At 53.3% G+C, this 22,518-nt stretch overlaps 1 protein-coding gene across 1 annotated transcript in view; it reads left to right on the top strand.

The window, feature by feature from the left end:
- Positions 1-8,553, top strand: part of dedd (death effector domain containing) — a 114,589-nt gene extending 106,036 nt beyond the window's left edge. Inside the window, exons 3-4 of the mRNA XM_041173995.1 lie at positions 426-569; positions 8,041-8,553. Of these exons, the coding sequence (XP_041029929.1) occupies positions 426-569; positions 8,041-8,417 (521 nt within the window). The 3' untranslated portion in view covers positions 8,418-8,553. The remainder of the gene's footprint in view (positions 1-425; positions 570-8,040) is intronic.
- Positions 8,554-22,518: the final 13,965 nt, after the last annotated feature.

Here is a 22,518-nt window from a genome sequence, read left to right as displayed (position 1 = left end):
AACACTCCCAGGACAGGTACAGCACAGAGTTAGATACAGAGTAAAGCTCCCTCTACACTGTCCCCATCAAACACTCCCAGGACAGATACAGCACAGGGTTAGATACAGAGTATATCTCCCTCCACACTGTCCCCATCAAACAATCCCAGGACAGGTACAGCACGGGGTTAGATACAGAGTAAATCTCCCTCTACACTGTCCCCATCAAACACTTCCAGGACAGGTACAGCATGGGGTTAGATACAGAGTAAATCTCCCTCTACACTGCCCCCATCAAACACTCCCAGGACACGTACAGCACAGAGTTAGATACAGAGTAAATCTCCCTCTACACTGCCCCCATCAAACACTCCCAGGACAGGTAAGCACAGGGTTTACGTCCAGAGGAATGCTCCATCTGATGTGCACCATTAATGTTTCTGCAGATTCCCCGCACCGCTTGCTGTGTTGTGCTCCTGCGGCCAGGCAGCCCCTCCGACAGCGATTGTATCGGGGTCGACCCTCAGTGCACAGTCGCGGCAAGAGGAAGAAATCAGCCTCCCTGGAGCCGAACGAGAAGCAGACTTGCGGTGAGCGTGTGAGGGCAGGGTGGAGTATCTGAGTTCCTGTCTTCACAGCTGAGCAGCCAAGCCCAGAGATCTACCTGCTGCCCCTCTCTCTGGCTGCTGATGCTGCTTTCCCTCTGGTGTCCCCAAGTATCTCCCCTGGGTTCCCTCCCATTTCTTGTCTGCTTCCCCGCGTTGGCGCCCTCTGACACCACGGTGATTGCGTTCACTCATGCTGACTGCGCCCAGCTCAAGATCGCCACCTTCCCTCTCGACACGGCCCCTGCTGCTACATTATCCGACTGCTTATCCAACACCCGCTTCTCAATGACCAGAAACATTCCCCGAATAAACACTGGGACAGCAAAGCCATTTGCTCCATTCATCACTCCAAACTCCATTCCCTCGCTACCCACCCCAGCTCCAGGACATCACTGCAGGAGCTCCTCAGGGTTAGTGTCCTCGGCCCAACCATCTTCAGCTGCTTCATCAATGACCTTCCTTCCATCATAAGGTCAGAAGTGGGGATGTTCGCTGATGATTGCACAATGTTCAGCACCATTCACCACTCCTCAGATACTCAAGCAGAACATGTCCAAATGCAGCAAGACCTGGACAATATCCAGGCTTGGGCTGACAAGTGGTAAGTAACATTCACACCACACAAGTGTCAGGCAATGTCCATCTCCAACAAGAGATTATCTAACCATCGCCCCTTGATGTTCAATGGCATTACCATCACTGAATCCCCCCATTATCAACATCCTGGGGGTTACCATTGACCAGAAACTGAACTGGGACCAGCCATATAAATACTGTGGCTACAAGAGCAGGTCAGAGGCTGGGAATCCTGTGGAGAGTAACTCACCTCCTGACTCCCCAAAGCCTGTCCACCATCTACAAGGCACAAGTCAGGAGTGTGATGGATACTCCCCACTTGCCTGGATGAGTGCAGCTCCCACAACACTCAAGAAGCTCGACACCGTCCGGGACAAAGCAACCCTGCTTGATCGGCACCCCATCCACAAACATTCACTCCCTCCACCACCGACACACAGTAGCAGCAGTGTGTGTACCATCTACAAGATGCACTGCAGGAATTCACCAAGGCTCCTTCGACAGCACCTTCCAAACCCACGACCACTACCATCTAGAAGGACAAGGGCAGCAGATAGATGGGGAACACCACCACCTGGAAGTTCCCCTCCAAGTCACTCACCATCCTGACTTGGAAATATATCGGCTGTTCCTTCACTGTCGCTGGGTCCAAATCCTGGAACTCCCTCCCTAACAGCGCTGTGGGTGTACCTGCACCACGTGGACTGCAGCGGTTCAAGAAGGCAGCTCACCTCTACCCTCTCAAGGGGGCGACTAGTGATGGACAATAAATGCTGGGCCCAGCCAGCGAAACCCACATCCTGTGAATGAATTTAAAAATACTGTCTGCGGCTGAAACCGGCTGTTTGCTACTTCAATGTTCCCTTTGACCCAGAGATCAATATCCGACCACGTACTTGTGCCATCGCTCAGTCTCCTGTTTAACCTGATTCAGAACCTGTGTCAATCCATCTGCTGCTAAAAACACATTTCATCCTTGGTAACCTCGAGACTCGACAACCCTAATCCACCCCCAGTGACACTTGCACAATCTACCCTCTGTAAACTTCAACTCACCCAAACGTCTGCAGCCCAAATGTCTAAACCGAGTCCACTTCACACATCAGCCCACAAACCTCCCAATCGCTGTAACCTCCTCCAGCCCCTACACCCCTCCCTATCTCTGTAAGCTCCTCCAGCCCCTACACCCTTCCCTATCTATGTAACCTCCTCCAGCACCTACAATCCTCCCTATCTATGTAACCGACTCCAGCCCCTACAACCCTCCCTATCTCTGTAACCTTCTCCAGCCTCTACAACACTCACTATCTCTGTAACCTCCTCCAACCCCTACAACCCTCCCTATCTCTGTAACCACCTCCAGCCCCTACAACCCTCCCTATCTCTGTAACCTTCTCCAGCCTCTACAACCCTTCCTATCTATGTAACTGCCTCCAGCCCCTGCAACCCTCCTTATCACTGTAACCTCCTCCAGCCCCTACAACCCTCCCTATCTCTGTAACCTCCTCCAGCCTGTAAAAGCCTCCCTATCTCTGTAACCTCCTCCAACCCCTACGACCCTCCCTATGTCTGTAACCTCCTCCAGCCCCTACAACCCTCCCTATCTCTGTAAACTCCTCCAGCCCCTACAACCCTCCCTATCTCTGTAAACACCTCCAGTCCCTACAAACCTCCCTATCTCTGTAACCTCCTCCAGCCCCTACACCCCTCCCTATCTCTGTAACCTCGTCCAGCCCCTACAACACTCCCTATCTCTGTAACCTCCTCCAGCCTCTACAACCCTCCCTATCTCTGTAACCTCCTCCAGCCCCTACAACCCTCCCTATCTCTTTAACCTCCTCCAGGCCTTAAACCCTCCCTATCTCTGTAACCGCCTCCAACACCCACAACTCTCCCTATCTCTGTAACCTCCTCCAGCCACTACAACCCTCCCTATCTCTGTAACTTCCTCCAGCCCCTACAACCCTCCCTATCTCTGTAACCTCCTCCAGCCCCTCCAACCCTCCTTATCTCTGTAACCTCCTCCAGCCCCTAAAACACTCCTTATCTCTGTAACCTCCTCCAGCCTCTACAACCCTCACTATCTTTGTAACTTCCTTCAGCCCCTACAACCCTCCTTATCTCTGTCACCTCCTCCAGCCCCTACAACCCTCCCTATCTCTGTAACCTCCTCCAGCCCCTACAACCCTCCTGTCCCTGTAACCTCCTCCAGCCCCTGCAACGCTCCCTATATCTGTAATCTCCTCCAGCCCCCATAACCCTCCCTATCTCTGTAACCTTCTCCAGCCCTTACAACCCTCCCTATGTCTGTAACCTCCTTCAGCCTCTACAACCCTCCCTATCTCTGTAACCTCCTCCAGCCTCTACAACCCTCCCTATCTCTGTAAACTCGTCCAGCCCCTCCAACCCTCCCTATTTCTATAACCTCCTCCAAGCCCTAAACCCTCCCTATCTCTGTAACCTCCTCCAGCCCCTACAACTGTCGCTATCTCTGTAACCTCCTCCAGCCCCTACAACCCTCCCTATCTCTGTAACGTCCAACGGCCTATATAACCCTCCCTATCTCTGTAACCTTCTCCAGCCCCTACAACCCTCCCTAGCACTGTAACCTCCTCCAGCCCCTACAACCCTCCCTATCTCTGTAAACTCGTCCAGCCCTTACAACCCTCCCTATCTCTGTAACCTCCTCCAGCCCCTACAACCCTCCCTAGCTCTGTGACCTCCTCCAGCCCCTACAACTCTCCCTATCTCTGTAACCTCCTCCAGCCCCTACAACCCTCCCTATCTCTGTAACCTCCTCCAGCCCTTACAACCCTCCCTATGTCTGTAACCTCCTCCAGCCTCTACGACCCTCCCTATCTCTGTAAGCTCCTCCAGCCTCCAGAACCCTCCCTATCTCTGGAACCTCGTCCAGCCCCTACAACCCTCCCTATCTCTGTAATCTTCTCCAGCCCCTACACCCCTCCCTATCTCTGTAAACTCTTCTAGCCCCAACAACCCTCCCTATCTATGTAACCTCCACCAGCTCCTATGACCCTCCCTATCTCTGTAAACTCCTCCAGCCTCTACAACCCTCCCTATCTCTGTAACTTCCTCCAGTCCCTACAACCCTCCCTATCTCTGTAACCTCCTCCAGCTCCTACAACCCTCCCTATCTCTGTAATCTCCTCCAGTTCCTACAACCCTCCCAATCACTGTAACCTCCTCCAGCCCCTACAACCCTCTCTATCTCTGTGACCTTCTCCAGCCCCTACAACACTCCCTATCTCTGTAACCTCCTCCAGGCCCTAAACCCTCCCCAACTCTGTAACCTCCTCCAGCACCTACAACCGTCCCTATCTCTGTAAACTTCTCCAGCCCCTACAACCCTCCCTATCTCTGTAACCTCCTCTGTCCCCTACAACCCTCACTATCTCTGTAACCTCCTCCAGCCCCAACACCCATCCCTATCTCTGTAACCTCCTCCTGCCTCTACAACCCTCCCTATCTCTATTACCTGCTCCAGCCCCTACATCCCTCCCTAGCTCTGTAACCTCCTTCTGCCCCTACAACCCTCCCTATCTCTGTAACCTCCTCCAGCCCCTACAACCCTCCCTATCTCTGTAACCTCCTCCAGCCCCTACAACGCTCCCTATTTCTGTAACCTCCTCCAGCCCCTACAACCCTCCCTATCTCTGTAACAACCTCCAGCCTGTACAACCCTCCCTATATCTGTAACCTCCTCCGGCCCCTACAACCCTCCCTATCTCTGTAACCGCCTCCAGCCCCTACAATCCTCCTATCTCTGTAACATCCTCCAGCCCCTACAACCCTCCCTATCTGTGTAAACACCTCCAGCCCCTACAACCCTCCCTATCTCTGTAACCTTCTCCAGCCCCTACAACCCTCCCTAGCTCTGTAATGTCCTCTAGCCCCTACAACCCTCCCTATCTCTGTAAACTCCTCCAGCCCCTACAATCCTCCTATCTCTGTAACATCCTCCAGCCCCTACAACCCTCCCTATCTCTGAAACCTCCTCCAGCCCGTACAACCCTCCATGTCTCTGTAACCTCCTCCAGCCCCTACAACCCTCCATAACTCTTTAACCTCCTCCAGCCTCTACAACACTCCCTGTCTCTGTAACCTCCTATAGCCCCTACAACCCTCCCTATCTCTGTAAACTCCTTCAATCCCTAAACGCTCCCGATCTCTGTAACCTACTCCAGGCCCTAAACCCTCCTTATCTCTGTAACCTCCTCCAGCCCCTAGAACAATCCCTATCTTGTAATCGCCTCCAGCCCCTCCTACCCTCCTTATCTCTGTAACCTCCTCTAGCCCCTACAACGCACCCTATCTCTGTATCCTCCTCCAGCCCCTACAATCCTCCGTATCTCTGTAATCTCCTCCTTCCCGGACAACCCTCCCTATGTCTGTAACCTCATCCAGCCTATATGACCCTCCCTATCTCTGCAACCTCCTCCAGGCCCTAAACCCTCCCCAACCCTGTAACCTACTCCAGCAGCTACAACAGTCCCTATCTCTGTAACCTCCTCCAGCCCCTAGAACCCTCCCTATCTCTGTAACCTCCTCTGTCCCCTACAACCCTCTCTATCTCTGTTACCTCCTCCAGCCCCAACACCCATCCCTATCTCTGTAACCTCCTCCTGCCTTTACAACCCTCCCTATCTTTTTAACCTGCTCCAGCGCCTACATCCCTCCCTAGCTCTGTAACCTCCTGCAGCCCCTACAACCCTCCTATCTCTGTAACCTCCTCCAGCCCCTACAACCCTCCCTATCTCTGTAACCTCCTCCAGCCCCGATAAACCTCCCTATCTCTGTAACCTCCTCCAGCCCTTACAACCCTCCCTATCTCTGTAACCTCCTCCTGTTCCCAAACCCTCCCTATCACTGTAACCTCATCCAGCCTATATGACCCTCCCTATCTCTGCAACCTCCTCCAGGCCCTAAACCCTCCCCAACTCTGTAACCTCCTCCAGCACCTACAACCGTCCCTTTTTCTGTAACCTTCTCCAGCCCCTACAACCCTCCCTATCTCTGTAACCTCCTCTGTCCCCTACAACCCTCACTATCTCTGTAACCTCCACCAGCCCCAACACCCATCCCTATCTCTGTAACCTCCTCCTGCCTCTACAACCCTCCCTATCTCTATTACCTGCTCCAGCCCCTACATCCCTCCCTATCTCTGTAACCTCCTCCTGCCCCTCCAACCCTTCTATCTCTGTAACCTCCTCCAGCCCCTACAACCCTCCCTATCTCTGTAACCTCCTCCAGCCCCTATAACCCTCCCTATCTCTGTAACATCCTCCAGCCCTTAAAACCCTCCCTATGTCTGTAACCTCCTCCAGCCTCTATGCCCCTCCCTATCTCTGTAACCTTCTCCAGCACCTACAACCCTCCTATCTCTGTAACCTCCTCCAGCCCCTGCAACCCTCCCTATCTCTGTAATCTCCTCCAGCCCCTATAACCCTCCCTATCTCTCTAACCTTCTCCAGCCCTTACAACCCTCCCTATGTCTGTAACCTCCTTCAGCCTCTACGACCCTCCCTATTTCTGTAACCTCCTCCAGTTTCCACAACCGTCCCTTTCTCTGTAAACATGTCCAGCCCCTCCAAACCTCCCTATTTCTATAACCTCCTCCAAGCCCTAAACCCTCCCTATCTCTGTGACCTCCTCCAGCCCCTACACCCCTCCCTATCACTGTACACTCCTCCAGCCCTTACAACCCTCCCTATCTCTGTAACCTCCTCCAGCCCTTACAACCCTCCCTATGTCTGTAACCTCCTCCAGCCTCTACGACCCTCCCTATCTTTGTAACCTCCTCCAGCCTCCACTACCCTCCCTATCTCTGTAACCTCCTCCAGTCCCTAAACCCTCCCTATCTCTGTAACCTCCTTCAGCCCCTGCAACTGTCCCTATCTCTGTAACCTCCTCCAGCCCCTACAACCCTCCCTATCTCTGTAACCTCCTCCAGCCCCTATAACCCTCCCTATCTCAGTAGCTTCCTCTATCCCCTACAGCCCTTCCAATCTCTGTAACCTCCTCCAGCCCCTACAACCCTCCCTATCTCTGTAACCTCCTCCAGCCCCTACCCCCCTCCCTATCTCTGTAACCTCCTCCAGCCGCTACAACTCTCCTTATCTCTGTAACCTCCTCCAGCCGCTACAACTCTCCTTATCTCTGTAACCTCCTCCAGCCGCCATAACCCTCCCTATCTCTGTAACCTCCTCCAGCCCCTACACCCCTCCCTATCTGTGTAACCTCCTCCAGCCCCTACAACCCTCCCTATCTCTGTAACCTCCTCCAGCCCCTACAACACTCCATATCTCTATAACCTCTCCACCCCCCTACATCCCTCCCTATCTCTGTAACGTCCTCCAGCCCCTACAACCCTCCCTATCTCTGTAACCTCCTCTAGCCCCTACAACCCTCCCTATCTGTGTAACCTCCTCCAGCCCCTACAACCCTCCCTATCTCTGTAACCTCCTCCAGCCCCTACAGCCCTCCCTATCTCTGTAACCTCCTCCAGGTCCTATGACCCTCCGAGTTCTCTGTGCTCCTCCAATTCTGGCTCTTGAGCATGCCCCGAGTCCCATCGCTCCGCTTGCTCCCCCTTATTGTTTCCCCTCCTCCTCTGCCGCTTCCCCCCCTCCCCTGCTCCCCCCGCTCACCCCCTCCCGCCGCTTCCACCCTTTCGCCGCTCCTCTACCCCACTCCTCGTCCGCCCCACATGCTCCCCATTCACCTCCCCCCCCACTCCTCTCCGTCACCCTTTCTCATCCCCCTGCTTGTTGCCCCTCCTCATCCTACACTCGTTGCTCCATTCTGCTTTGGGATCCTCCTGTGCTTGACGCACTTTCTCTCTCTGTCTCCCCCGCAGATATCCGGCTGCGAGTGCGAGCCGAGTACTGCCAGCACGAGACGGCGCTGGAGGGGAACGTCTTCTCCAACAAGCCCGATCCTCTGGAGCGCCAGTTTGAGTGCTTCTCCCAGGCCAACACCATCCTGAAGTCCCGGGACCTGGGCTCCATCATCTGTGACATCAAGTTCTCCGAGCTGACCTACCTCGACGCTTTCTGGCGGGACTACATCAACGGCTCGCTGCTGGAGGCCCTGAAGGGCGTCTTCATCACCGACTCTCTGAAGCAGGCCGTGGGCCACGAAGCTATCAAGCTGCTGGTCAATGTGGACGAGGACGACTACGCGGCCGGACGCCAGAGGCTGCTGCGGAACCTGATGCTGCAGCATGCTCCCTGAGGCTCCCTCCCCGAGGGTCCCTCCCTCCGCTCCCCGAGGCTCCCTCCCCGAGGGTCCCTCCCTGAGGCTCCCTCCGCGAGGCTCCCTCCCTGAAGCTCCCTGAGGCTCCCTCCGCGAGGTTCCCTCCGCTCCCCGAGGCTCCCTCCGCTCCCCGAGGCTCCCTCCGCTCCCCGAGGCTCCCTCCGCTCCCCGAGGCTCCCTCCGCTCCGCGAGGCTCCCTCCGCTCCCCGAGGCTCCCTCCCTGAGGCTCCCTCCGCTCCGCGAGGCTCCCTCCGCTCCCCGAGGCTCCCTCCGCTCCGCGAGGCTCCCTCCGCTCCCCGAGGCTCCCTCCCTGAGGCTCCCTCCGCTCCCTGAGGCTCCCTCCCCGAGGCTCCCTCCGCTCCCTGAGGCTCCCTCCGCTCCCCGAGGCTCCCTCCGCTCTGCGAGGCTCCCTCCGCTCCCCGAGGCTCCCTCCGCTCCCCGAGGCTCCCTCCCCGAGGCTCCCTCCCCTCTCCCTCCCCGAGGCTCCCTCCCCCTCCCTCCCCGAGGCTCCCTCCCCTCCCTGGGGCTCCCTCCCCTCTCCTTCCACCCCCCTCCCTCATCCCTCTTCTTGCTGCCTCTCCCTCTGCCCACTTTCCCTCAGTGCCCACAGGAGTTCTGAGTGTTTCTCTGTCTCCCTTCTCTTCCTTGGCGTACTGAAAGGAATCTGTCTGTCCCTCTCCCCCTCTGACCTCACCAGACTTGGCCTATTTCAACTCTTACTCACGCCCACTCATCTCCCCCCCGCCGGTCAGTTTATCCAGCTGCCCCGCCCCGCCCCGAAGTACTCACTCTCTGACTGAGCAACTTGCTCCTGTCTCTTCAACACTGACACTCGCACACTCTCTCTCTCCCTCTCTCCCTCTCCCTGCCCTTCAGACGGACCTGGAGGAATGTATGCTGGTTGCAGGGCGGGTGATAGGGGAGGGGTAGAGTCCTGGGTTCCGGGCTGCGTCAGTGTCTCTGTCTCTCTCTCTCTCTCTCTCTCTCCCTCCGTCTCTCTCTCTCTCAGTCTCCCTCACGCTCTCTCTCTTCCCGTCTCTCTCTCTCTCTCCCCCCGTCTCTCTCTCTCTCTCTTCCCGTCTCTCTCTCTCTCTCTTCCCGTCTCTCTCTCTCTCTCTCCCCCCGTCTCGCTCTCTCTCTCTCTCTCCCCGTCTCTCTCTCTCTCTCCCCGTCTCTCTCTCTCCCCGTCTCTCTCTCTCTCTCCGTCTCTCTCTCTCTCCCCGTCTCTCTCTCTCTTTCTCTCTCTCTCTCTCTCCGTCTCTCTCTCTCTGTCTCTCTCTCACTGTCTCCCTCTCTCTCTCTCTCTCTCCATCTCTCTCTCTCTCCCCGTGTCTCTCTCTCTCTCTTGCCATCTCTCTCTCTCCCCGTCTCTTTCTCTCTCTCTCCCCGTCTCTCTCTCTCCGTCTCTCTCTCTATCCCCTTGTCTCTCTCTCTCTCCTTGTCTCTCTCTCTCTCCCCGTCTCTCTCTCTTTCTCTCTCCGTCTCTCTCTCTCTCTCTCCGTCTCTCTCTCTCTCTCTCCGTCTCTCTCTCCGTCTCTCTCTCTCCCCATGTCTCTCTCTCTCTCTCCCCGTCTCTCTCTCTCTCTCCGTCTCTCTCTCTCTCTCCGTCTCTCTCTCTCTCTCTCTCCGTCTCTCTCTCTCTCTCTCTCTCCGTCTCTCTTTCTCTCTCCGTCTCTCTCTCTCTCTCTCTCTCTCTCTCTCTCTCTCCGTCTCTCTCTCTCTCCGTCTCTCTCTCTCTCCCCCCATGTCTCTCTCTCTCTCTCCCCGTCTCTCTCTCTCTCTCCCCGTCTCTCTCTCTCTCTCCCCGTCTCTCTCTCTCTCTCTCCGTCTCTCTCTCTCTCTCTTTCTCCCCGTGTCTCTCTCTCTCTCCTTGTCTCTCTCCCCGTCTCTTTCTCTTTCTCTCCCCGTCTCTCTCTCTATCATTCTCTCACTGCCTCCCTCTACCTGTCCCTGCCTCCGAGTGTACCTTTGTCACAATGCCTCGCCCTCACTCCCCTCACCTACGCGGGGTGAGCCTGTAATGGAGCCGGGCGTGAGGTTATGGGGCGGACGGAGGGCCGGGCGCTGCTCCAGTTACCAGAATGAGCATCAGGACTGCACAACCCGGGAGAAAAAAACCCTGCAGGGTTGTGCGGTCGGGACCTACTGCAGCCTTGGCGCGTGAGGAGTGGAGCAACAGACTAACGCTGGCCTCCCACTCAACTGACCAACGTCCCGGGGAAGGTCATGACTTCTGACCCTTCACCCACACGACATCCGATGGAGAGACGCTGAGAGACACGGAGTTTTCTCCCAACTGAGGCACCCCCTGGTTTGAGTCCTCCTGGTGCCCCTTTGTTCGATTTTTGAGTTACGTTTTTGGTTTCTTTGTCTTTGGCGAGCCCGCGATGACTGATGAATTATGCAAGTTGTACCAAGCGTGGGAGGGGCTTCGGACTAAACCTCTTCCCCCAACACCCCTCCCCCACCAGAGTGGCCAGCAGCCGTTCTGTCTGTGAGTCGCGAGCTCAGTCTGTCATTCTAAGCAAATAATGAGACGTTTCACCTGTCTGCTCACCTCGAAATTCTTTCCAGTCAGTCTCTCCACCGGCTGCTGCATTTCACTCACACCGCAGCAACAGAGGGGAGTAAATCTTCCCCTACACTGGGTCCATCAAACACTCCCAGGACAGGTACAGCACGGGGTTAGATACAGAGTAAAGCTCCCTCTACACTGTCCCCATCAAACACTCCCAGGACAGGTACAGCACGGTGTTAGAAACAGAGTAAATCTCCCTCTACACCGTCCCCATCAAACACTCCCAGGACAGGTACAGCACGGGTTAGATACAGAGTAAATCTCCCTCTACACCGTCCCCATCAAACACTCCCAGGACAGGTACAGCACGGGGTTAGATGCAGAGTAAAGCTCCCTCTACACTGTCCCCATCAAACACTCCCAGGACAGGTACAGCACGGTGTTAGAAACAGAGTAAATCTCCCTCTACACCGTCCCCATCAAACACTCCCAGGACAGGTACAGCACGGGTTAGATACAGAGTAAATCTCCCTCTACACCGTCCCCATCAAACACTCCCAGGACAGGTACAGCACAGGGTTAGATACAGAGTAAATCTCCCTCTACACCGTCCCCATCAACCACTCCCAGGACAGGTACAGCACGGTGTTAGATACAGAGTAAATCTCCTTCTACACTGTCCCCATCAAACACTCCCAGGACAGGTACAGCACGGGGTTAGATGCAGAGTAAAGCTCCCTCTACACTGTCCCCATCAAACACTCCCAGGACAGGTACAGCACGGGGTTAGATACAGAGTAAATCTCCCTCTACACTGTCCCCATCAAACACTCCCAGGACATGTACAGCACGGGGTTAGATACAGAGTAAAGCTCCGTCTATACTGTCCCCATTGAACACTCCCAGGACAGGTACAGCACGGGGTTAGATACAGAGTAAAGCTCCGTCTATACTGTCCCCATCAAACACTCCCAGGACAGGTACTGCACGGGGTTAGATACAGAGTAAATCTCCCTCTACACTGTCCCCATCAAACACTCCCAGGACAGGTACAGCAAGGGGTTAGATACAGAGTAAATCTCCCTCTACACTTTCCCCATCAAACACTCCCAGGACAGGTACAGCACGGGGTTAGATACAGAGTAAATCTCTCTCTACACTGTCCCCATCAAACACTCCCAGGACAGGTACAGCACGGGGTTAGATACAGAGTAAAGCTCCCTCTACACTGTCTGCATCAAACACTCCCAGGACAGGTACAGCACGGGGTTAGATACAGAGTAAAGCTCCGTCTATACTGTCCCCATTGAACACTCCCAGGACAGTTACAGCACGGGGTTAGATACAGAGTAAATCTCCCTCTACACTTTCCCCATCAAACACTCCCAGGACAGGTACAGCACGGGGTTAGATACAGAGTAAAGCTCCCTCTACACTGTCTGCATCAAACACTCCCAGGACAGGTACAGCACGGGGTTAGATACAGAGTAAATCTCCTTCTACACTGTCCCCATCAAACACTCCCAGGACAGGTACTGCACGGGGTTAGATACAGAGTAAATCTCCCTCTACACTGTCCCCATCAAACACTCCCAGGACAGGTACAGCACGGGGTTAGATACAGAGTAAAGCTCCGTCTATACTGTCCCCATTGAACACTCCCAGGACAGTTACAGCACGGGGTTAGATACAGAGTCAATCTCCTTCTACGCTGTCCCCATCAAACACTCCCAGGACAGTTACAGCACGGGGTTAGATACAGAGGGTCAATCTCCTTCTACACGGTCCCCATCAAACACTCCCAGGACAGGTACAGCACGGGGTTAGATACAGAGTAAATCTCCCTCTACACTGTCCCCATCAAACACTCCCAGGACAGGTACAGCACCCAATGATTTATTGCATTAACCTGTATCATTGCACCGTAGGTACAGGCAGCTTTTTCAGTATTATAAATGATTCCTTTTGGTCAAGAGTTATAATGCAGAAAGGGATCTGTTCAAATTCACTTTGTGATGAGAACGGGGAGGGGGAGGCTCATTCGGCTGAATGGCCTTTCCTCTTTGTATTGACCCGTGATTGTTTAGTAACCCAGTGTTGAACAGCTGCCACCTTGCGGCCTGGATAAATTGAAATGTTGGGAGAGCTGTGTGTTCACACACATCAAAATGGTCTGACAACTCTCAACTTGACCAAGAGATGCAGCTTTGGGCTGGTGTTTAAGGGTTCACATGGGGCTGGATTCATCTCCCACTCACTACCTCATTCAGGCAATGCAGAAGAAAATTTGGTGTGACATGGTTTAGGATTTGAACAGTCTTCATTTCCTGTGCAATAGACTCTCGGAAACCGAATAGACTCAATGTACTTCTGTGCACCATGCTGGAGGGGGGCAGGCTAGCCTCCTGTTCCTGTGTAACAGGCTCGAGAGGAGCTGAATGGCCTCCTGTTCCTGTGTAACAGGCTGGAGAGGGGCTGAATGGCCTCCTTTTCCTGTGTAACAGGCTCGAGAGGAGCTGAATGGCCTCCTGTTCCTGTGTAACAAGCTCGAGAGGGGCTGAATGGCCTCCTGTTCCTGTGTAACAGGCTCAAAAGGGGCTAAATGGCCTCCTCCTGTTCCTGTGTATCAGTATCGAGAGGGGCTGAATATCTTCCTGCCCCTGTGTATCAGTATCGAGAGGGGCTGAATGGCCTCCCCCTGTTCCTGTGTATCAGTATCGAGAGGGGCTGAATGGCCTCCCCCTGTTCCTGTGTATCAGGATCGAGAGGGGCTGAATGGCCTCCCCCTGTTCCTGTGTATCAGTATCGAGAGGGGCTGAATGTCCTCCTCCTGTTCCTGTGTATCAGTATCGAGAGGGGCTGAATGTCCTCCTCCTGTTCCTGTGTATCAGTATCGAGAGGGGCTGAATGGCCTCCTCCTGTTCCTGTGCATCAGTATCGAGAGGGGGTGAATGTCCTCCTCCTGTTCCTGTGTATCAGTATCGAGAGGGGCTGAATGTCCTCCTCCTGTTCCTGTGTATCAGTATCGAGAGGGGCTAAATGTCCTCCTCCTGTTCCTGTGTAACAGGATCGAGAGGGGCTGAATGGCCTCCTCCTGTTCCTGTGCATCAGTATTGAGAGGGGCTGAATGGCCTCCTCCTTGTTCCTGTGTAACAGGATTGCGAGGGGCTGAATGGCCTCCTCCTGTTCCTGTGTATCAGTATCGAGAGGGGCTGAATGGCCTCCCCCTGTTCCTGTGTAACAGGATTGCGAGGGGCTGAATGGCCTCCTCCTGTTCCTGTGTAACAGGATCGAGAGGGGCTGTGGCCTCCTCCTTGTTCCTGTGTATCAGTATGGAGAGGGGCTGAATGGACTCCTCCTGTTCCTGCTTCTCCACCTTGAGGGGCTTGGTCAGCAATACCCTGCCCAAATTTAATTCCCCACATTTGTACAGAAGTAAAACTTGAGCAAACACTGAAGAACTAACAGTGGGATGAAATGAGATGAAGAGTAAAGGGACACTGAGATGTGTCCTTCATCAGCGGACCAAGGACACAAATTCAAGATGGGGTTACTGCAGACAATGAGGAAGGATTGGGAGAAAGGTAGGTGCCACTCAGCTAAGGCTTCTAGAATCTCTCGCTGGGAACTCAAGACTGTTGCAGATGCAGTTGACATGGAGGAAGTGAAAAACGGATTTGCAGTAGCAGAGCACATTTCACACATGAACGATGTCCCAAAACACTTCAGAGAAGCATGTCATTGCCTTAGGTGTGGTCACAGCTGAAGGAAATACAGCAAACCCTTTCTGCTCCCGAGCAAATCCCGACTGTCAGTACTGAGGGAGTGCAGCACTGTCAGAGGATCAGTCCTGGGGGGAGCGCAGCACTGTCGGAGGGTCAGTCCTGGGGGGAGCACAGCACTGTCAGAGGGTCAGTACTGAGGGAGTGCTGCACTGTCGGAGGGTCAGTACTGAGGGAGCGCTGCACTGTCAGAGGGTCAGTACTGAGGGAGTGCTGCACTGTCGGAGGGTCAGTACTGAGGGAGTGCTGCACTGTCAGAGGGTCAGTACTGAGGGAGTGCTGCAATGTGTAAGGGTCAGTACTGAGGGAGTGCTGCACTGTCGGAGGGTCAGTACTGAGGAAATGCTGCACTGTCAGAGGGTCAGGACAGAGGGAGTGCCTGCAACCCACCCTATCTCTGTAACCTCCTCCAGCACCTACAACCCTCCCTATCTCTGTAACCTCCTCCAGTCAGTACAACCCTCCATATCTCTGTAACCTCCTCCAGCCTCTACAACCCTCACTATGTCTGTAACCTCCTCCAGCCCCTACAACACTCCCTATCTCTGTAACCTCCTCCAGCCCCTACAACCCTCCCTATCTCTGTAACCTCCTCCAGCCCCTACAAGCCTCCCTGTCTCTGTAACCTCCTCCAGCCCCTACAACACTCCCTATCTCTGTAATCTCCTACAGCCCCTACAACCCTCCCTATCTCTGTAACCTCCTCCAGCACCTACAACACTCCCTATCCCTGTAAAATCCTCCAGCCCCTACAACACTCCCTATCTCTGTAACCTCCTCCAGCCCCTACAACACTCCCTATCTCTGTAACCTCCTCCAGCCCCTACACCCCTCCCTATCTCTGTAACCTCCTCCAGCACCTACAACACTCCCTATCTCTGTAATCTCCTACAGCCCCTACAACCCTCCCTATCTCTGTAACCTCCTCCAGCACCTACAACACTCCCTATCCCTGTAAAATCCTCCAGCCCCTACAACACTCCCTATCTCTGTAACCTCCTCCAGCCCCTACAACCCTCCCTATCTCTGTAACCTCCTCCAGCCCCTACACCCCTCCCTATCTCTGTAACCTCCTCCAGCACCTACAACACTCCCTATCTCTGTAACATCCTCCAGCCCCTACAACCATCACTATCTCCATAACCTCCGACAGTCCCCAAAAACCTCCCGATCTCTGCACTCTCCTCCAGTCCCTGGAGGAGTTTACAGAGATAGGGAGTGTTGTTGGGGCTGAAGGGACCTTGGCGTGTGTGTCCATAGATCTCTGAAGGTGGAGGGACATGTGAGAGGGATGGTGAAAAAGGCATATGGGACACTTGCCTTTATCAATCGAGGCATAGATTACAAAAGTAGGGAGGTGATGTTGGAGTTGTATAGAACCTTGGTGAGGCCACAGCTGGAGTACTGTGTGCAGTTCTGGTCGCCACATTAGAGGAAGGATGTGATTGCACTGGAGGGGGTGCAGAGGAGATTCACCAGGATGTTGCCTGGGATGAAACATTTAAGTTATGAAGAGAGGTTGGATAGACTTGGGTTGTTTTCGCTGGAGCAGAGAAGACTGAGGGGCGACCTGATCGAGGTGTACAAGATTATGAGGGGCATGGACAGGGTGGATAGGGAGCAGCTGTTCCCCTTAGTTGAAGGGTCAGTCACGAGGGGGCATAAGTTCAAGGTGAGGGGCAGGAGGTTTAGGGGGGATGTGAGGGTAAACCTTTTTACCCGGAGGGTGGTGAGGGTCTGGAATGTGCTGCCTGGGAGGTTAGTGGAGGTGGGTTGCCTCACATCCTTTAAAAAGTACCTGGATGAGCACTTGGCACCTCATAACATTCAATGTCTTGGAGAGGCAGCGGGGGTGATATTCCAGAATATTCCAGGGATGTAGGGGTTGCAGTGGGGGGAGATGTCAGGGGTTGGGGGGGTGAAGAGTCCCGAAGCGAATAATGACCAATTGCCCCCCCCCCCCTTATAATCACCCACACCCCCTCTTATAATCACCCACACCCCCTCTTATAATCACCCACACACCCCCTTATAATCACCCACACCCCCGCTTATAATCACCCACACCCCCTTATAATCACCCACACACCCCCTTATAATCACCCACACCCCCGCTTATAATCACCCACACCCCCCCTTATAATCACCCACACCCCCCTTATAATCACCCAAACCCCCCTTATAATCACCCAAACCCCCCCCCCCTTATAATCACCCACACCCCCCCCCCCCTTATAATCACACACACCCCCCACTTATAATCACCCAGACACCCCCTTATAATCACCCACACCTCCTTACAATAACCGACATTCCCACAGCTTGGACAGGGAGAGTGATGTGTTAATCTTCTATCAGGAAGAATTAAATCTCATTAAACAGCATTAATCACCATTTTATTTCAAATTATTTACATCAGATTGTACCCCTGTATCAGCCCCCAAACTAATCACACTGCTCCACTCTCTCCTCATAGCCCTGTATCAATCCCAAACTAATCCAACTGCCCCACTCTCTCCCCATAGCCCTGTACCAATCCCAAACTAATCCCACTGTCCCACTCTCTCCCCATAGCCCTGTACCAATCCTGAACTAATCCCACTCTCTCCCCATAACCCTGTATCAATCCCAAACTAATCCCACTGTCCCACTCTCTCCCCATAGCCTTGTATCAATGCCAAACTAATCCCAGTGCAGTGCTCTCTCTCCTTTCATGCCCTCTGATCTTTCAATCAGAGGTAATACTCCTTCCACATTTAACTGACTGAAGAACTCTATATAATTTTTGGTAAATTCGATTTGCTCTGTTCTTAGCCTGCCGCATTTAACTGGAACCATTCATGGAATCCCTGTCCCATTTCTCCGTTCCTGAAACATAAACAAAAAATTCTGGAAAACTCAAAGTTTCGAATCCGAGTGACTCATCTTCAGACCTGCTGAGATTTTGCAGCATTTATTATTTTTGTTTCAGGTTTCCAGCACCTGCAGGATTTTGCCTTTATCTCCATTCCTGACTCCAGCCTTGAATCCCATTGTTTTTTTGTATCCCATTGGCAGATTTCCAGTCTTTTGTCGTCCCAACAGTTTGAAGGAGTTTGAACACAAGGTATTGCCTGAATGGGAGAGAGGATGTAGATTAGGGAATAATGGACCATCCTTCAAAGGCCTCATTAATCACACAGCTCTTCATTTTCCATCGCTTTCTGGAATACCGCTCAGCCTAATTTTCAGGATGACATATCCTGAGCGCAAACACCAAGCACAGGGGAATGGATCCACTGTCACAGGGCTCGAGGGCCTGAGACCACAGAGTAGATTGTGTCTGGCATCGCAACTTGCGGAGTCTGGAAAAGAACAGACAAGGTGAAGGTGGGTGACTGAAGTGAAGGAAGGAGACAGGAACTGACAGAAAGAGAGAGAGAGAAATGAGAGCGACAAAATGAGAGTGTGTGTGAGAGAGACACAGGCAGAGAGAGAGACAGACTGGCAGAGAGAGGGAGAGAGAGAGACACAGGCAGAGAGAGGGCGAGAAAAACAGGCAGAGAGTGGGAGAGAGAAAGAGACAGGTAGAAAGAGATAGACAGGGAGAGAGGGGGAGAAAGCATGGGAGTCAGAGAGAGAGAGACAGGGAGAGAGAGTGAGGGAGACAGAGAGAGACAGGGAGAGTGAGGGAGAGACAGGAAGACGGGGGAGAGAGGAAGAGAGACAGACAAGGAGAGAGACAGGGAAAGAGACAGAGAGTGAGAGAGACAACGAGAGAGGGAGAAAGAGAGACAGAGAGAGAGAGGCAGGGAGAGAGACACAGAGAGAGAGCGAGAGACAGGGAGAGAGGCAGAGAGAGAGAGTGACAGGGAGGGAGAGAGAGAGATTTGGATACAGATAGGGAAGAGAGAAAACAGAAAAACAGAAACAGGGTGAAGCAGGGTTAGAGAGAGAGCAATGCACAGAATGATAGAGAGACAGGAGGAAACATTAAACGAGAGATGAGAGAAAGAGGCATGAAAGAGAGTGAGGTAGAGAGAGAGGGGGCAGAGAAAGATAGAGGGAGAGAAACAGAGAGAGAAAGAGAGACAGGGTGAGAGAGACACTGACCAACAGAGAGAGGGGAAGGGAGACAAAACAGAGAGGTATAAGAGAGAGACAAGAGAGGGAGAGACAGGGTGAGAGACAGATGAAGACAGAGAGAAAGAAAGAGGGACAGACACATACACAGACGTATACTCGCATGCACGCATAGTTGCACACTGACACGCACACAGACACACTCTCACACACATGCACAGACACAGACACACACACATGCACACACACACACACTCTCATACACATGCACACACACAGACACACACACACATGCACAGACAAGGACACACACACATGCACACACAGACACACACAAACACATGCACACACACAGACACACACAAACAGATACACACAGACACACAAACGCTCACTCTCACACAGACAACACATTCAGACACAAACACAGATTGAAATACACTCTCTCACACACAAACACTTTCTCATGCACCACACTCAGCTGCTCGCACACACACACACACACACACACAGTGACAGAGGAGCAGATCGAGATCGGGAGAGAGAGCGAGAGAGAGACGGAGAATGCGACTGAGACAGTTGTCTACACGAGCTATAGAAACTAAACTTTGAGTCAGGGAAGCCAAAGAGAGATTGAAATGAGCAGTTTACCTGAGAGACTGCCTCCTGCAGACAGATCTGAGCATAAACAGATATTGACTGATCAGGAGCTTCTGCACCTTGAGGACAAAGGGAAAGAAAGAGAATAATTTCTCAGATTCAAACTCACACTCACACCGATAAAAACCTATCTTCATATAATCAACGCACAGCTCGCTGTGATTCAATTCAGACATCAAATCATGTGTTACTCACTGTGATCCTGTCTCATCCTGAATCGAAGAAAGAGTGTGAGCGGTACCAAGATGATCAGCAGACAGACAGAGGACACTGTAACCAGGATAAGAGTCAAATTCAACCCTGGTTCATCTGAAAGAAACCAGGTACAGCACGGGGTAAGATACAGAGTAAATCTTCCTCTACACTGTCCCCATCAAACACTCCCAGAACAGGTACAGCACGGGGTTAGATACAGAGTAAATCTCCCTGTACACTGTCCCCATCAAACACTCCCAGGACAGGTACAGCACGGGGTTAGATACAGAGTAAATCTCCCTCTACACTGTCCCCATCAAACACTCCAGGACAGGTACACCACGGGGTTAGATACAGAGTAATTCTCCCTCTACACTGTCCCCATCAAAGAAACCCAGGACAGGTACAGCACAGGGTTAGATACAGAGTAAACCTCCCTCTAAAATGTCCTCATTAAACACTCCCAGGACAGGTACAGCACGGGGTTAGATACAGAATAAATCTCCCTCTACAATGTCCTCATCAAACACTCCCAGGACAGGTACAGCACAGGGTTAGATACAGAGTAAATCTCCCTCTACACTGTCCCCATCAAATACTCCCAGGACAGGTACAGCACGGGGTTAGATAGAGAGTAAATCTCCCTCTACAATGTCCCCATCAAACACTCCCAGGACAGGTACAGCATGGGGATAGATACAGAGTAAATCTCCCTCCACACTGTCTCCATCAAACACTCCCAGGACAGGTACAGCACGGGGTTAGATACACAGTAAATCTCCCTCTACACTGTCCCCATCAAACACTCACAGGGCAGGTACAGCACGGGGTTAGATACAGAGTAAATCTCCCTCTACACTGTCCCCATCAAACACTCCCAGGGCAGGTACAGCACGGGGTTAGATACAGAGTAAACTTCCCTCTACACTGTCCCCATCAAACACTCCCAGGACAGGTACAGCACAGGGTTAGATACAGAGCAAAGCTTCATCTACACTGTCCCCATCAAACACTCCCAGGACAGGTACAGCACGGGGTTAGATACAGAGCAAAGCTTCATCTACACTGTCCCCATCAAACACTCCCAGGACAGGTACAGCACAGGGTTAGATACAGAGCAAAGCTTCATCTACACTGTCCCCATCAAACACTCTCACCTTCCCCTTTCGCTGTATCATCTCCATGGTTGCAGCTGTTGTCGAGGTGAATAGTCACTGTGTGGTTACAACCCGGGTTTCTCGCTGTGCAGCTGTAACTCTGGGAGAAATTTGGTGATAATTCTATCTCCAGGGTCTTCCACTTGCCCCTCAGAGTATCTCCAGTGTCCTTTGCTGTGATGTCACGTCCTTCCAGCTGCCAGGTAAAGGTAATGTTCCTCCCATTCTGCACCATGCATTTCAACATCACATGGCAGGTCCCATTGGCGGAGGAGGTAGTCGTCTGGATGATGGGCTGAGTAACAGCTTCTGGAAGTGGTGAGGAACGATGGAGAAGGTGAAGAGACCAGGCCCAGGGGAGAAAACAAGAGAAAGAACAATGTGGCTCCAAACTCCTTCAACACCGACATTATCTCAAATTCCTCTGCGCTTCAATTCACCCTCAGCTCAACCAGCAGACCAACCAATCCCAGATCCGTCTACTCTCCAACTCTCCCACAGCTCCAATTATTCCCCAACCCTCTCCCAGCTCCCTCTACTCTCCAACCCTCTCCCAGCTCCACCTACTCTCCAACCCTCTCCCAGCTCCCTCTACTCTCCAACCCTCTCCCAACTCCATCTACTCTCCAACCCTCTCCCAGCTCCCTCTACTCTCCAACCCTCTCCCAGCTCCCTCTACTCTCCAACCCTCTCCCAGCTCCCTCTACTCTCCAACCCTCTCCCAGCTCCCTCTACTCTCCAACCCTCTCCCAGCTCCCTCTACTCTCCAACCCTCTCCCAGCTCCCTCTACTCTCCAATCCTCTCCCAGCTCCATCTACTCTCCAACCCTCTCCCAGCTCCCTCTACTCTCCAACCCTCTCCCAGCTCCCTCTACTCTCCAAAACTCTCCCAGCTCCAGCTACTCTCCAACCCTCTCCCAGCTCCATCTACTCTCCAATCCTCTCCCAGCTCCATCTACTCTCCAACCCTCTCCCAGCTCCATCTACTCTCCAACCCTCTCCCAGCTCCCTCTACTCTCCAACCCTCTCCCAGCTCCCTCTACTCTCCAACCCTCTCCCAGCTCCCTCTACTCTCCAACCCTCTCCCAGCTCCCTCTACTCTCCAACCCTCTCCCAGCTCCCTCTACTCTCCAACCCTCTCCCAGCTCCCTCTACTCTCCAACCCTCTCCCAGCTCCATCTACTCTCCAACCCTCTCCCAGCTCCATCTACTCTCCAACCCTCTCCCAGCTCCCTCTACTCTCCAACCCTCTCCCAGCTCCATCTACTCTCCAACCCTCTCCCAGCTCCCTCTACTCTCCAACCCTCTCCAAGCTCCATCTACTCTCCAACCCTCTCCCACCTCCCTCTACTCTCCAACCCTCTCCCAGCTCCATCTACTCTCCAACCCTCTCCCAGCTCCATCTACTCTCCAACACTCTCCCAGCTCCATCTACTCTCCAACCCTCTCCCAGCTCCATCTACTCTCCAACCCTCTCCCAGCTCCCTCTACTCTCCAACCCTCTCCCAGCTCCCTCTACTCTCCAACCCTCTCCCAGCTCCCTCTACTCTCCAACCCTCTCCCAGCTCCATCTAATCTCCAACCCTCTCCCAGCTCCATCTACTCTCCAACCTTCTCCCAGCTCCCTCTACTCTCCAACCCTCTCCCAGCTCCATCTACTCTCCAACCCTCTCCCAGCTCCATCTACTCTCCAACCCTCTCCCAGC

The sequence above is a fragment of the Carcharodon carcharias genome, chromosome 24, assembly GCF_017639515.1.
Source record: "Carcharodon carcharias isolate sCarCar2 chromosome 24, sCarCar2.pri, whole genome shotgun sequence".
Lineage (NCBI taxonomy): Eukaryota > Metazoa > Chordata > Chondrichthyes > Lamniformes > Lamnidae > Carcharodon > Carcharodon carcharias.
The sequence above is the reverse complement of the archived record's forward strand: the minus strand, read 5'-3'. Positions and strand labels throughout refer to the sequence as shown.